We start from the raw sequence: 16,602 nt of genomic DNA on the forward strand, positions 1-16,602 counted from the left end.
GTGCATCAATGCTGCTGGTCAAAGGGGGAAATCCTCTTCATTCCAATCATCAAAGACAATCAGCTGTGTTGCATTCCTGATGCTCAACAGTTAACTCATGGTACATGAAGCATTTCGCCACAGGCCCAAAGGAATGTTTCATTTCTAAGAATATGAAAAATATGATTTCTCTTCGGCAGGCACAAGGATTCTTCAGCATATTTGCATATTGCTTTGAATGCATATTGTGGGCAGCAATAAGACACTATTGCTGAAGGCAATATAAGGATTGTTCCAGGATTTCCATAAGTTAGAAAGTATCTTGCAGTCATGCAAGACAAGAATAAAACCGAGACACTGCAAATGAATGGAGACAGGGGTCTATCTGTATATGATGAGAAGCTCTGGAATTTATAATTTTAAAATTCTTTATTTTAAGCTGGGATTGCACAACTTCAGATTATGATCTCCCTGCAGAATGCAAAGAATGCCTCTCTAAGCCAGCTACTGCCATCATGGGCCCTTCTTCATTCTTATCTCCAAAACTTGGCAGAGTTCCAGGAAGGAGACAAGAAGAGTCCCGCCCCTTCCCTTTTGTACTCACTGCACTTACTCTCCCCCACTTTCAAACGCCTCTAGCTGGTGGAGCAGGGAAGAGGGTAGAGTTAGCAACAATTATTGAGCCATATGTCATCTCACACCTATTTGGGGACAACAATGTCAGCACTCTCAGGAGACTCTTCACCTGACTTCAGGGACCTGAATCCTTGGGGAGAGTTTAAAACAGTCCTTTTCATAAATGGTTGGAAATGATTCCTTTAAAGCAACAGGCTGTGCAAAAGTTCTGATGCTCTTTTAAAGCAAAGTACTCCTTGTTTGCATTGTTGTATATATAAGCTATAGATGGTCCGGAAGTTTAAAATTTTTTAACTTCTTAGAATTTTTTAGGCTCTAATAAATTATTCGAGGCATCTTCAAATTGTCTTCTGAAGAAATCAAGAATTTTGTGAAATACATCTTGGGCTACTGAGAATGTTAAATGGGGGTTGAGTAGGCCAGGAGGGCCCCAGCTTTCTGACCCTCAATGCCAGGCAAACACCCCTGCATTTACGTTTTCTACACAGAGGGCTTATCTATGATTTCATTGTAAGAACTTGTTCAACTGCTAAAAGATATTGGAAAACACTGGTCTGTACAACTTCTTCATTTTTTAAAATTAATTAATTTATGTTTGGCTGTGTTGGGTCTTTGTTGCTGCACGTGGGCTTTCTCTAGTTGTGGCGAGCAGGGGCTACTCTTTGTTGTGGTGCACAGGCTTCTCATTGCGGTGGCTTCTCTTGTTGTGGAGCACGGGCTCTAGGTGTGCGGGCTTCAGTAGTTGTGTCTCGCGGGCTCTAAAGCACAGGCTCAGTAGTTGTGGCGCACAGGCTTAGTTGCTCCATGACATGTGGGATCTTCCCGGACCAGGGTTCGAACCCGTGTCCCCTGAATTGGCAGGCGGATTCTTAACCACTGCACCAGCAGGGAAGTCCCACTTCTTCATTTTATCAAGAAGAAAAGTGAGACACAGAGAGGAAGTTACACATGGTTATTTAGAGTCTAAGAAGGTCTAAAGTACAGGTCCCCAAGCACCAGGCCAGTACTTAGTCACCTGACTCATAATTCTCTTACAGTTTCAGTTTTCTTCTCCAGCAACGCTGAATCTCCTGATACCAGCCACATCATCAAGTGCAGATCTTGGCCACATGCTGAGAGATGGTCAAGATCTAAATCAGGTTAAAGTCAGTGAAGCCCACATCTGAGTCTCCATTACTCAGTTGGCTGCTGCCCTTGAGGCATAAAATCTCATAGGTAGTCTTTGCGGTCATAGCTCCTTGTACCTACAGAAGAGGATTTGCTTATTTCTGAGTTTCTGGTTTTTTTGTTTGTAGTTTTAAGAATGGGGTTGCTGGTTAGAAACATACAGTTAATTTCCAGAGCAATTCAAATATATGACTGGAGACAAGTGGGTTGGTTTAGGGACAGAATTCAACCTTCTAGAATAATGATTTTTAGAGGGCCCAAAGAGTCTACTCTGCTTCAGTGAAAATCAAATTTGCTAGCTCTGTACTAGCCAAATAGGGACTCTTGGTTCTTAAAACTTGAAAGGATCATCAACAGATGTGCACTCTTATTTTTTTCTGGGTTTTAACACACTTTTACCAAGCCATTTTCAGACACATCCAAAGTTTTACCAAAAAAACAAAACAATAACACACATACACAAAAATGGAAAAAAAAAAAAACCTGCTTCATGTATTCCCAAACCAGGAAAAGGTGTGGACAATAAAAGGTTCTTTTTCTTCTTTTCTTGGTCAATAAAATAGCAGCTAATTTGTTAATATAGGTTATTTCTTAATAAAAATACACATTATGAAACAGCTCAGGAGAAGACAGACATAGCTCCAGAAACCCTCTAATAAGACAAAGCAGGAGTTTTTATTTTCCATGCAAAGATGCTTACTATTATCAAACTCAGACACCAAATCCAAACTTTTTGTGTTGTTTAAAAGGCTCCCCAGCAATGTAATTACATTCATCATTAAATGCTAGTCTATTTACTTTTTTTTTTACTTAAAGTTATACCCTTTCTATTTCTTTTCTTGCTATACTCATATCCTCTAGTTTCTTTCAGTACTTCTATGTATCTTATTTGATATACATCTCTAAAAAGTTCCCTTGGAAACTTTTTTGTGATGTAGTGTCAGTAATTACTAGCCCGGAGATAAAAGACAAACGGAAGTGCAGTTCCCCAGCAGACTGTATATATATCTCTAAATCTAGTAAATCTGAACCCTAATTGTTGCTTATTTCTGGTTTGGAATTCATTATTTCCGCAGTCCATCATGTGCTATGAGTATTAGTTTTCTGTGATTTTTCTATGGAAAGACATTACTCTTAGGTGAGACGCACATTCAACAATAATTAGTATTTCCATGTTGATAATGGAACAGCTAAAGATCCTTTTAAACTCTATCCTTGCCACATCTAATATGCAACCCTGTTAGTATATTAGTTTTTATTAAAACGCTTAGACTTCCTTTACAAAGGGAAAACATTCCAAAGATCAGACAGCAAACTGTCAGGAGAACAGGAATGGAAGGCATATGTAGACCTCGGTACTCTTCCTGGGTCTTCCTCTTGGCTGGTTGTGTGACCATGGTCAAGTCATGCCATCTTTTGAGCATCAATATCATAATCAATAAAGTGGTGATAGTGGCTTTGTTGAATTATCTCACAGGATTGTCATTAGGAGCAAACCAGGTAATATATAAAAGTGCTTTCTTAAATAATTATTCATAGTGTCCTATGTTGATAGGCACATATATAATGTATACAAGGTAGCTGTTGGAGAATTGAGACTTGAAGGAGACAGTTTCTTTATATTCTATCCTCAAAAGTTAGCAGTCGGGCTTCCCTGGTGGAGCAGTGGTTGAGAGTCCGCCTGCCGATGCAGGGGACACGGGTTCGTGCCCCGGTCCGGGAAGATCCCACATACCGCGGAGCGGCTGGGCCCGTGAGCCATGGCCGCTGAGCCTGCGCGTCCGGAGCCTGTGCTCCGCAACGGGAGAGGCCACAGCAGTGAGAGGCCCGTGTACCGCAAAAAAAAAAAAGTAGCAGTCTACCATGAACTCTCCCATTCTTGGAGTCTGTGAAATTTATATATACTTTGAGGATGGGAGAATAAGGTCAGACATGTTGCAATCAAAATCTGCTAATTTGAAAAATCATATTTGGCATTAAAGTTTTCAATTAATTATCTCTAGTGCTTGAGTGTCCACTGATGAGTCTGCATTTGAATAGAGAGTAGGAGGAGGAGATAATAAGAGGATGATATTGGTTATGAAACAGAAGGCACTGTATTGTTCTTTCCCATTTGTTGACTGCAAATCTTCCATGTCTTGGCTGCTTTGTGATAGCATCAGCTGTTGCCATTTCCTTTTATAAATAAATACTACTTCTTTGAGTCTCCCTAAATTATATTCTTAGCCTCCTTTCTTCAAATTATTTCTCAAACCTTTTTTTTTTTAAGCATTCCTTGGCTAATAGCTTCAGATCCTATTTGTATGTTCATTTATGATTTGGGGCCATAATCATGTCAGTTACAAAGTGTCCTATAACTGCCATAGAGCTGATCTGATCCAGTTGTCAAAAAGCCTAAAGTTACAACTTTGTTGGGATTTGAAATGATTAGCATAGGTCAACAAATTGCAATTGGTTTGACTGCTTGCTGTTCAGCCTATGAATGGTAGATTCAACAAGCTGAACAAACCTCATCTGAAAGGATGATCCCCGTTGAATGTTTGTGGTGTTAAATGAAGAGAGAAAAGCTCCATGCCATTGTGCATCCACTGTGTCCCTGCCAGGCTGGTGCCACTGTAGCAGCCCGTTAGGCTCACTTAGTTTATGATCTGTGCATAGGAATTGTCACTATGTGTGGAGATCCACATGTACAGGGGTTCCCTCAGGAAGTATTTAGTATTGTGCTTTCCATTTTTCTTACATAGATTGTAGTTAGGCCCTACAATAACAATAAAATTGTAAAATAAGTAAGTAGCTTTAAACTGATTCAAATAATTTCTAAGGTATCATAAAAAAAATAAGCATATGATTCTGTAATAGTCAATGTTGGATTTTAATCCAAGTTGTTGAATTATTTTTTAGCCAAGATCTGAAAAACGGTATTGAAGAAGCAAGCCTTTTAGCCGTGTTTTTTTTGTTGTTGTTGTTTTTTTTTTTTTTTTGCTTTTTAGGCTCTTTCTGAAAAAGAAAAGACTTTATCCTATTTTGTCTGACCTACTGCATTCATAGCCAACAAAACACTGTGTAGGTTTCCACTAGAACATATTGTTTATGTTGTATTGCTGTGCAAAAGCCCACTGTGTAATTGTTCTCTTGGCTGGTTTCAATTAAAGACTATTTGTTGTTTTCTCTCCTTTTATTAATTGGTAAAACATAACACAGCAGATTGTCATGGCTCAGAATGTAAGGATATTCCCCACACAGCAGACATGTCAGAGTCATTGTGTATCCACATTGCACATTTCTTCTTCCTTACCAAAGTCTCTCTATATATACTCAACCAACGAATTCATTATCATTTTTCTGCTACACTGGCCTCTTCTAATTTGAAAGCAAATCCACTCTCCTACTCCCACTTTTAATATCTAGCTTTCTCCAACTCTGCCATACATCAGATCTCTCTAGGGCTGAGTCTCTTTCTCCAGCTATTACTTTTGCTGCTGCTGTATTCTTCCTCATATCTCCAGACCCTCTGCTGTGCCATCAGATCCCATGGAACACTTGGCATTGAAATTTTATTTCTATTTCTACTAAAACCAACTTCAATAGTGTGTACAAGTGCTTGGTGAATCAGGTAACTCTAGCTGGTAAATCTCTGCTCTTACAATTAAATGCATTTCCTCTTTTTGGGTCTGAAGATTGAGGAAGAACCTCAGATTCTTCATTCTTGAAGGCAGTAATTAAGTCATTCACTTTCTCTTTGCTAAATTATAATAATTCCTTTCTTCTTTTCCATAGGTCCTACCTTTCAAACCTTTAATTATACTGCTGCTTACAGGGATGTTAAGTGGGGACCAAAACAATCTAACAGAAGCTGATTGCGTATAGGATGGCATTTGTTCAGCTCAAGGGCTATTATGGGGCCACAGGATGAGGCACTTCTCAGAACTTCCTTTAATAAAGGCACTGCAGGTTAGAACCATGTGACTCTAAGCACAGCTGAAGGAAGTGTGATTGACTGAGCCAGGCATGTCAGCTGCGGCCAACCCAGGGAGAGCTGCATGAGGGTAAGGGTGATGGCGTCTGTCATCAGAGGCAAGGACCAACACCAATATTATTAATTTAACGAGTCAGAGTTCAGCTGTTTCTTTGTAATGCTTTTTTAAGAAGTAATTTCCCAGTAGTCAAAAGTTTTCCAACAGAAGAAGGTTATCCATCTACTTGTGGTTTGGGGACATAAGAGATTAGCCTAAAAGGACTTTTACATTTCCTTCCAACTCCAAGAGTCTAGTACTCAGTGCTTTTCACTTGTTTTCTCTGAAATTACTTCATTCTCTGCCTATTTGTTTAAAAAAAAAAAAAAACAAAAAAACAGAGAATAGGATACATCCATGACTTTCTTATTAAGCCCTTTGTGTCCACTAGATAAATGTGGCAGACTATTATTTGTTCAGCAAAAGCCATTTACTCTTCCTCTTGGGCACACAGCTAGACTGTAATTCCCAGCCTCCTTTGCAATTAGGTGTGGCCACATGACTAAGTTCTAGCCAATGAAATGTGAGAATGATGTGAAGTCACTTCCAGGCCAACTTGCTCCTCTCTCTACAGCTAATTGGAGAGACCAACCCCAGGTCAAGGGTCCCAAATGACAGGCAGGACAAACATTTTGCCCAGTCCTTCCCTCCTCCACACTACCCACCTTCCCAGCTGAGGAACACCTGCCTCAGACTATTAAATGAGCAACACTAAGCTTCCATTGTGTTTGATTCATTACACATTTTGGGCTCTACTTATTAAGGCAGCCTGGCCTGTACTAAGATACTTAGCAATTCATATAATGGCACTGAAGCATTCTGCTTTCTTGAACTAAAATCTCAATGATTGGAACTAAAATCTCAGTTTATTTTCTTTGTATATAGTCCCAGAAACTAACAAATATTTCAAACACAATTATCCAGAAGGTCTTTCTTTTGACAAATGCATACAATTTGTACTTAAAGCATTATCATGTTTGCTTTTTTCTTAAAATACTATATTTAAAAAAATCTATTTGTGGATATTTAAAAAATGTCTTCAAATACTTAAATATTTGGTAAGCTGGATGCATTTAACCATACTTAGCACACACTAAGTTTTCTTCATTTCTAATAAGTCTTCAGGTATTTGCACGTGGTTATTTTTACATGGAGTGCATTCTGAATTGTGAAAGAGCTTGGTACTTAGTATTGAGTCAGTATGGACTTTTTACCGTTTCTCTGCAAAATACAGAAACTCTTTCCAGATATTTTTCATAAAACTTAAATGATAAAATTTTCTGATGGTTAAAGACTGAGCCCTGTTGATAATGGGTCATAGGGGGATAGGATACATACAAAAGAAACCCATAAAATAGCGATGAAATTTCTAATAAAACAAACCCAGAACTGAACATCCAAAGAAGTACTATTCCCTACAAAATAGTCATTTTTGGAAACTTATGATGAAAACATTTCTTGCGCTCTTCTTTTAAGGAAATTCAGTACTTTATACCTTCATATGACACACACGCATACATGCATGCACACGTACAATTCCCAAATGATACTACCCATCTTGACCAGTGAGGCACCATATTTGTCAGAAATATTCTATATTTTCATTATTTTTTATAAACATAAGCTTGGTATGAGTTCACTAACAAGTGAGAAAATAAAGACTAACACATACATATAAATAAAACAAATGGATAATTTTCCTTCTCAAGGTCCTTTTTCTTTAAGGGATTCAATGCTACACGTCATAACTTCATATTTTCAGAACACTTTCATTGTATTCTCCCCTGAACATTGAGTTAACTTTTAATTAGAGAACATCTGCAATCACCAGAAACATAGATCCACAAATCAATTTATCATTCATGTTTGGTTAAAGGAAAATAAAGAATACAAAAGCATCTGTATGCCTCACCTCCCATCAAACCTGTGCTTCAGGAAATCAAAGAGGGCTTTCTGCATCATGTCTGTGACCTTTGCAGAGGTGAAAAAAAAAAAGAATGAGGCAAACACACGCAGAGAGAGAGAGAGAGAGAAGTCAAAAGTGAGAGAGCTGAAAGGGAAGGCATTCTGATGGAGCCAAGATCTGATCACAGCCACTTGTCTGGTGGAGGCGGGACAGGGCAGGTGACCGTGGACAGAGTCTGTCATACTTAACCAGTTGCACTTACTCAACTTCCCCCCTTGGTTCTCCTCCAGGGTGTTGAGGCATGAACCAGCAGTGTTCACTAGATCCAAGGCAAACCCTCATCTCCTTTTAGGGGGTGGAACTGCCACCGAGAGTCCACGATAGGCTAGCTCTGTGCACAGGTGCAGCCTATCCTTGGCGCACCTGAGTGGTGCCTGCCTTCAGTGAGGAGCAGCTAGAGCTCCTCAGGCCAGCCTGGGGCTCTGCCTCCTGCTAGTCTGTGCAAGTCGGTGGAAATTCTCCACGCCTAGGGCTGGATTTCTGTACCCCGCTCTCCTGCTCTTTCTCTGATGTTCCCCATTGAGAAGGGGAGAGAGGAGGAGAGGAAGGAGAAGGGGAAAGGGAGGGTGGGGGAGAAGGAGATGGGATTCTTAAATCTGCCTCAAAGAGACTCATTAATTCACTCAACAAATGTGTACTGAATGCCTACTATGTGCCAGCCACTATGCTAACTCAGTGGGAAGGGTGCCTTGGAGGTTGCCCACCTTCAGATTTTAATGTCCTACCCACTGATTCTTATCCATGCTGGCATAAAGCCAAAATGGCAACATCTGAAATGCAGTGAACTAAGTCTTTACTCTTTTCCTTTTTGCATGGTTTTGTTTAATTAATCTCTGAAGGAGTTCACTAATACTTTTAGTGGAGTGTTTTTTTTTCTTTAATATGGTCTTTAAAGTAAAGAAGCAGAGAAATGTTTGGTGGAATATGCCATTGTCTTGAGCACACAGCAAGGTGAGATCTGTTGGTGCTCTGAGGTGAGGTTTGCTGGCATATTGCCTATATGTTCCCTTGCGCTGTTCATGCTCTATTATTTCTAATAGCAATGGGAACAGTTGAGACAGAAAAAATCCTTTTCTTTGAATTGAATGCAGAGCAAATTTTTGACAAGAACTTCCCATTATAAATATTTTGAAGGAGCTATTTCTGAACACTGTAATACATGAAAGGCAAGAAGTGGGCCAGGCAGGGAAGAAAGAGTGAAGGGCCACGTAAGCCCCACGCTGCACCTCCTGCCTTCACGAGCTGAGGGCTGGCTTCTGTTAGGACCCGTGTGAAAGCAGACCCTGAGAAGCAAGCTCCAAATGGCTGTCACCTAGGTTCTTGATCAAGAACTGAAGCGTAACAGACTGGTATTTGTACCTCATAACCCTTCAGTGACGGCCCCACTAACACCACCGGACGCATGGATGGCACAACATCGTAGGGAGGGATGTGCTCCGTCTGAAAAAGATGATTGGACACACGTGATAAGGGGAGGGTCAGCACACCTCCTCCACAGCCACAACATTCACAATCCTCAGGTCAAATGAGAAATGATGACCACAGGTCCCACCAAGGAGACTCCTCCCTTATTTTATAGCCATCTGGGTCACTGAAATGGAGCATTGCAGGCATGTATGGATAGAAACCTTCACAGCAGATTTAAAAAGGAAACACAACTTACCACTTTTTGCTTCTGTTTTGCTAAAAGACAACAATGAGAGCCATATCAAAATATGCAATCTCTGTCATTGTTAGCACATGCTTTTAAAAGAAGGAAGAATGTACCAATTTGTCCCTGTCATTTTCGTCATTTTCCAATTCACCCACTCTGCAAAGCACCACTCTACTGTTTCATACTGGTCGGGCCAATTTTGAAGACAAATGCAAAAACAGACAACTTCCTCTCCGTTAGAATGGGCTTATATCCTGATTTCATGTGGGGTGGGGAGGGTGGATTTCATAATAACATTGGCTGGGCCACTCACAGGCCATGGGTTGTTCCTGTGCTGGACACACCATGCAGTGTGGCTGACAGCAACTTGGACAAATCAAATTTGCTAAAAAGAAACTTAGAATAACAATTTGGATAATAATGATCATTACCCCACTCACTAGTTATTTTTGGATTTGTAATTTTGGTGAATTATCAAAAAGTTTTGTGGTTCTTTTTGTGTTCTTAAGTCTTTCTGCTCACTTTAGAGAATATTGACACATATTTCCTACTATGTTGCCCTTAATTTCAAGTAAGTTTATAATCAGTTATTCCTGTTCTTTCTTGTTTGTAATAGTGAAAAGCTGCAGTGACCTAAATGTCCAACAAATGGGGATGAGGCAAAATATACTCAATATCGGATTAAAGTGGCTTTGTGGCCACCCAATCAGGTCCAGTCCACTTGCGGACAACCCAGAGACCCAGAGGTTGGCTCAGAGCCATGGAAATCAGGATCCACATGAACAAGGACCCAGATCCTCAGATCTGTTCCAGAATCAATCCAGTTTCCTGCAGTTAGGATAGACCAGGATAGACCTTGGATCTGTCATTCTCAATTGGTAATCCTGGATGACTTAATGCAGCATCAATTCTGGGCAGAATGAAATGAGCCTATAGGAGTCAGGGAACGTGGTGGAAGAAAAATTCCTGCTTGGATACCTCCACAGTTTCTAAATACACAACTCCTGATTGGGCCACCACTGTCTCTTCATTACCATTAATTCCAGGGCTCAGTTATCTGCTGTCCAAACAGAAGTGAGGTCATCTGGGCTCAACCTCATTCTCTGCTTCAACCCTCTCCACCTCCACAGCCCAGGCTGTACCAACACACCCTAAAGTTTTACATGGAGACTTAAATAGAGCATTTTCTTCAGACTTTACAACTTTGTAAAAACTTTTTAATTGGTTGGCCCTCACCATCTTAAAGTCTGCTGGGTTTCTGGGTGGAATAATGAACTTGCTTCTGAATGATTTATAAAATAGAGGGCAAATAAGATTTTACAAAATTATATTACCATGATCTGAATTTCTAGTACCACAAGTACCCTTTAAATCAAATCAAATGACCATAGAAAGCAAATGAGCAATGAAAAGTTAAGTAGAAAAATCTTTAAGTCAAGTCTTTAAATTGCTTCCAAATTAGTAAAAATACTTGCATGTACTTTCAAATATTAAGAAAGGAATACATTCCATTAAAAAAAGGTCTAACTGAAACCCTCACCTGTTGATGTGGGGGTTGCTCGAAATGTCCCTGATACCATTTCTCCAAGACTTGAAGAAGAATTTCCACTGGATTTCCTAAGATACAGAAAAGGAACTTAAGACTCATTCCCCAAAGATAGCAGAGTAGAAGGATGTGCGCTCACTCCCTCTTGCAACAGCACTGGAATCACAACTAACTGCTGAACAATCATCAACAGGGAGACACTGGAACTCACCAAAAAAGATACCCCACATCCAAAGACAAAGGAGAAGCCACAATGAGATGGTAGGAGGGGCGCAATCACAATAAAATCAAATCCCATAACTGCTGGATGGGTGACTCACAAACTGGAGAACACTTATACCACAGAAGTCCACCCACTGGAGTGAAGGTTCTGAGCCCCACATCAGGCTTCCCAACCTGGGGGTCCGGCAGCAGGAGGAGGAATTCCTAGAGAATCAGACTTTGAAGGTTAGCAGGATTTGACTGCAGGACTTCGACAGGACTGGGGGAAACAGAGACTCCACTCTTGGAGGACACACACAAAGTAGTGTGCACATCAGGACCCAGGGGAAGGAGCAGTGACCCCATAGGAGTCTGAACCAGATCTACCTGCTAGTGTTGGAGGGTCTCCTGCAGAGGGGGGTGGCTGTGGCTCACCGTGGGGACAAGCACACTGGCAGCAGAAGTTCTGGGACGTACTCCTTGGTGTGAGCCCTCCCAGAGTCTGCCATTAGCCTCACCAAAGAGCCCAGTAGGCTCCAGTGTTGGGTCGCCTCAGGCCAAACAACCAACAGGAGGGAACCCAGCCCCACCCATCATCAGTCAAGGGGATTAAAGTTTAACTGAGATCTGCCCACCCGAGCAACAGCCAGCTCTACCCACCACCAGTCCCTCCCATCAGGAAGCTTGCACAAGCCTCTTAGACAGCCTCATCCACCAGAGGGCAGACAGCAGAAGCAAGAAGAACAATTATGCAGCCTGTGGAACGAAAACCACATTCACAGAAAGACAGACAAAATGAAAGGGCAGAGGACTATGTACCAGATGAAGGAACAAGATAAAACCCCAGAAAAACAACTAAATGGAGTGGAGATAGGCAACCTTCCAGAAAAAGAATTCAGAATAATGATAGTGAAGATGACCCAGGACCTCGGAAAAAGAATGGAGGTAAAGATTGAGAAGATGCAAGAAATGTTTAACAAAGACCTAGAAGAATTAAAGAACAGCCACCTAGAAGAATTAAAGAACAAACAAACAGAAATGAACAATACAATAACTGAAATGAAAAATACACTAGAAGGAATCAATAGCAGAATAACTGAGGCAGAAGAACAGATAACTGACCTGGAAGACAGAATACTGGAATTCACTGCCGTGGAACAGAATAAGGAAAAAAGAATGAAAAAAAATGAAGACAGCCAAAGAGACCTCTGGGACAACATTAAATGCAACAAAATTCGCATCATAGGGGTCCCAGAAGCAGAAGAGAGAGAGAAAAGACCCAAGAAAATATTTGAAGAGATTATAGTCGAAAACTTCCCTAACATGGGAAAGGAAATAGCCACCCAAGTCCAGGAAGCACACAGTGCCAGGCAGGATAAACCCAAGGAGAAGCACACCAAGACACATAGTAATCAAACTGACAAAAATTAAAGACAAAGAAAAATTATTGAAAGGAACAAGGGAAAAACGACAAATAACATACAAGGGAACTCCAACAAGGTTAACAGCTGATTGCTCAGCAGAAACTCTACAAGCCAAAAGGGAGTGGCACAATATATTTAAAGTTATGAAAGGGAAGAACCTACAACTAAGATTACTCTACCCGGCAAGGATCTCATTCAGATTCGATGGAGAAATCAAAAACTTTACAGAAAAGCAAAAGCTAAGAGAATTCAGCATCACCAAACCAGCTCTACAACAAATGCTAAAGGAACTTCTCTAAGTGGGAAACACAAGAGAAGAAAAGGACTGACAAAACCAAATCCATAACAATTAAGAAAATGGTAATAGCAACATACATATCAATAATTGCCTTAAACGTGAACGGATTAAATGCTCCAACCAAAAGACACAGGCTCACTGAATGGATACAAAAACAAGACCCATATAGATGCCATCTACAAGAGACCCACTTCAGACCTACGGACACATACAGACTGAAAGTGAGGGAATGGAAAAAGATATTCCATGCAAATGGAAATCAAAAGAAAGCTGGAGTAGCAATACTCATATCAGATAAAATAGACTTTAAAATAAAGAATGTTACAAGAGACAAGGAAGGACACTACATAATGATCAAGGGATCAATCCAAGAAGAAGATATAACAATTATAAATATATATGCACCCAAGATAGGAACACCTCAATACATAAGGCAACTGCTAACAGCTATAAAAGAGGAAATTGACAGTAACACAGTAATAGTGGGGGACTTTAACACCTCACTTACAACAATGGACAGATCATCCAAACAGATTATTACTAAGGAAACACAAGCTTTAAATGACACAATAGACCAGATAGATTTACTTGATATTTATAGGACATTCCATCCAAAAACAGCAGATTACACTTTCTTCTCAAGTGCACACAGAACATTCTCCAGTATAGATCAACTCTTGGGTCACAAATCAAGCCTCGGTAAACTAAAAAAAATTGAAATCATATCAACCATCTTTTCCAACCACAACACTATGAGATTAGAAATAAATTACAGGGAAAAAAACATAAAAAACACAAAACACATGGAGGCTAAACAAAATGTTACTAAATAACCAAGAGATCACTGAAGAAATCAAAGAGGAAATCAAAAAATACCTAGAGACAAATTACAACTAAAACATGATGTTCCAAAACCTATCGGATGCAGCAAAAGCAGTTCTAAGAGGGACGTTTATAGCAATACAGGCCTCCCTCAAGAAACAAGAAAAGTCTCAAAAAACCAATCTAACCTTACACCTAAAGGAACTAGAGAAAGAAGAACAAACAAAACCCAAAGTTAGTAGAAGGAAAGAAATAACGATCAGAGCAGAAATAAATGAAATAGATACAAAGAAAACAATAGCAAAGATCAATAAAACTAAAAGCTGGTTCTTTGAGAAGATAAACAAAATTGATAACCCTTTAGCCTAAGTCATCAAGAAAAAGAGGGAGAGGACTCAAATCAATAAAATTAGAAATGAAAAAGAAGAAGTTACAATGGACACCACAGAAACACAAAGCATCCTAAGGGACTACTGCAAGCAACTCTATGCCAATAAAATGGACAACCTGGAAGAAATGGACAAATTCTTGGAAAGGTATAACCTTCCAAGACTGAACTGGGAAGAAATAGAAAATATGAACAGACCAATCACAAGTAATGAAATTGAAACTGTGATTAAAAATCTTCCAACAAATAAAAGTCCAGGACCAGATGGCTTCACAGGTGAATTCTATCAAACATTTAGAGAACAGCTAACACCCACCCTTCTCAAACTCTTTCAAAAAACTGCAGAGGAATGAACACTCCCAAACTCATTCTATGAGGCCACCATCACCCTGATACCAAAACCAGACAAAGGTGTCTCAAAAAAAGTAAATTACAGACCAATATCACTGATGAACATAGATGCAAAAATCCTCAACAAAATACTAGCACACAGAATCCATCAACACATTAAAAGCATCATACACCATGATCAAGTGGGATATATCCCAGGGATGCAAGGATTCTTCAATATATGCAAATCAATGTGATACACCATATTAACAAATTGAAGAAAAAAACTATATGATCATCTCAATAGATGCAGAAAAAGCTTTTGACAAAATTCAACACCATTTATGATATAAACTCTCCAGAAAGTAGGCATAGAAGGAAGCTACCTCAACATAATAAAGGCCATATATGACAAACCCACAGCAAACATCATTCTCAATGGTGAAAAACTGAAAGCATTTCCTCTAAGATCAGGAACAAGACAAGGATGTCCACTCTCACCACTACTATTCAACATAGTTTTGGAAGTCCTAGCCACGGCAATCAGAGAAGAAAAAGAAATACAAATTGGAAAAGAAGAAGTAAAACTTTCACTGTTTGCAGATGACATGATACTATACATAGAGAATCCTAAAGATGCCACCAGAAAACTACTAGAGCTAATCAATGCATCTGGTAAAGTTGCAGGATACAAAATTAATGCACAGAAATCTCTTGCATTCCTATACACGAATGAAAGATCAGAAAGAGAAATTAAGGAAACAATCCCATTCACCATTGCAAAAAACAGAATAAAATACCTAGGAATAAACCTACCTACGGAGGTAAAAGACCTGTACTCAGAAAACAGTAAGACACTGATGAAAGAAATCAAAGATGACACAAACAGATAGAGAGATATACCATGCTCTTGGATTGGAAGAATCAATATTGTGAAAATGACTATACTACCCAAAGCAATCTATGGATTCAATGCAATCCCTATCAAATTACCAATGGCATTTTTTACAGAACTAGAACAAACGATCTAAAAATTTGTATGGAAACACAGAAGACCCCAAATAGCCAAAGCAATCTTGAGGGAAAAAAACAGAGCTGGAGGAATCAGACTCCCTGACTTCAGATTATACCACAAAGCTACAGTAATCAAGACAGTATGGTACTGGTACAAAAACAGAAATATAGATCAATGGAACAGGATAGAAAGCCCAGAGATAAACCCATGCACCTATGGTCAACTAATCTATGACAAAGGAGGCAAGGGTATACAATGGAGAAAGACAGCCTCTTCAATAAGTGGTGCTGGGAAAACTGGACAGCTACATGTAAAAGAATGAAATTAGAACACTCCCTAACACCATACACAAAAATAAACTCAAAATGGATTAAAGACCTAAATGTAAGACCAGACACTATAAAACTCCTAGGGGAAAACATAGGAAGAACACTCTTTGACATAAATCACAGCAAGATCTTTTTTGACCCACCTCCTAGAGTAATGGAAATAAAAACAAAAATAAACAAATGGGACCTAATGAAACTTAAAAGCTTTTGCAAAGCAAAGGAAACTACAAACATGACAAAAAGACAACCCTCAGAATGAGAGAAAATATTTGCAAACGAATCAACGGACAAAGGATTAATCTCCAAAATATATAAACAGCTCATGCAGATCAATATTAAAAATACAAACAACCCAATCCAAAAATGGGCAGAAGACCTAAATAGACATTTCTCCCAAGAAGACATACAGATGGCCAAGAAGCACATGAAAAGCTGCTCAACATCACTAATTATTAGAGAAATGCAAATCAAAACTACAATGAGGTATCACCCCACACCAGTTAGAATGGGGATCATCAGAAAATCTACAAACAACAAATGCTGGAGAGGGTGTGGAGGAAAGGGAACCCTCTTGCACTGTTGCTGGGAATGTAAATTGATACAGCCACTATGGAGAACAGTATGGAGGTTACTTAAAAACTAAAAATAGAATTACCACATGACTCAGCAATCCCACTACTGGGCATATACCCTGAGAAAACCATAGTTCAAAAAGACACATGCACCCCAATGTTCATTGCAGCACTATTTACAATAGCCAGGTCATGGAAGCAAACTAAATGCCTATTGACAGACAAATGGATATAGAAGATGTGGTACATATATACAATGCAA

General features: G+C 39.5%; 1 protein-coding gene across 3 annotated transcripts in view; it reads right to left on the minus strand.

The window, feature by feature from the left end:
- The window catches only part of CACNB4 (calcium voltage-gated channel auxiliary subunit beta 4), a gene marked incomplete at its 5' end in the record, with an annotated part of 265,940 nt that overhangs the window by 24,500 nt on the left and 224,838 nt on the right, over positions 1–16,602 (minus strand). For all 3 annotated transcript variants that reach the window (XM_082840748.1, XM_082840749.1, XM_082840750.1), the window contains 4 exons: positions 7,708–7,766; positions 9,121–9,201; positions 9,425–9,444; positions 10,956–11,032. In XM_082840748.1, the coding sequence (XP_082696874.1) occupies positions 7,708–7,766; positions 9,121–9,201; positions 9,425–9,444; positions 10,956–11,032 (237 nt within the window). The remainder of the gene's footprint in view (positions 1–7,707; positions 7,767–9,120; positions 9,202–9,424; positions 9,445–10,955; positions 11,033–16,602) is intronic.

Source organism: Leucopleurus acutus (genome assembly GCF_964270905.1).
Source record: "Leucopleurus acutus genome assembly, chromosome: 6".
Classification (NCBI taxonomy): domain Eukaryota; kingdom Metazoa; phylum Chordata; class Mammalia; order Artiodactyla; family Delphinidae; genus Leucopleurus; species Leucopleurus acutus.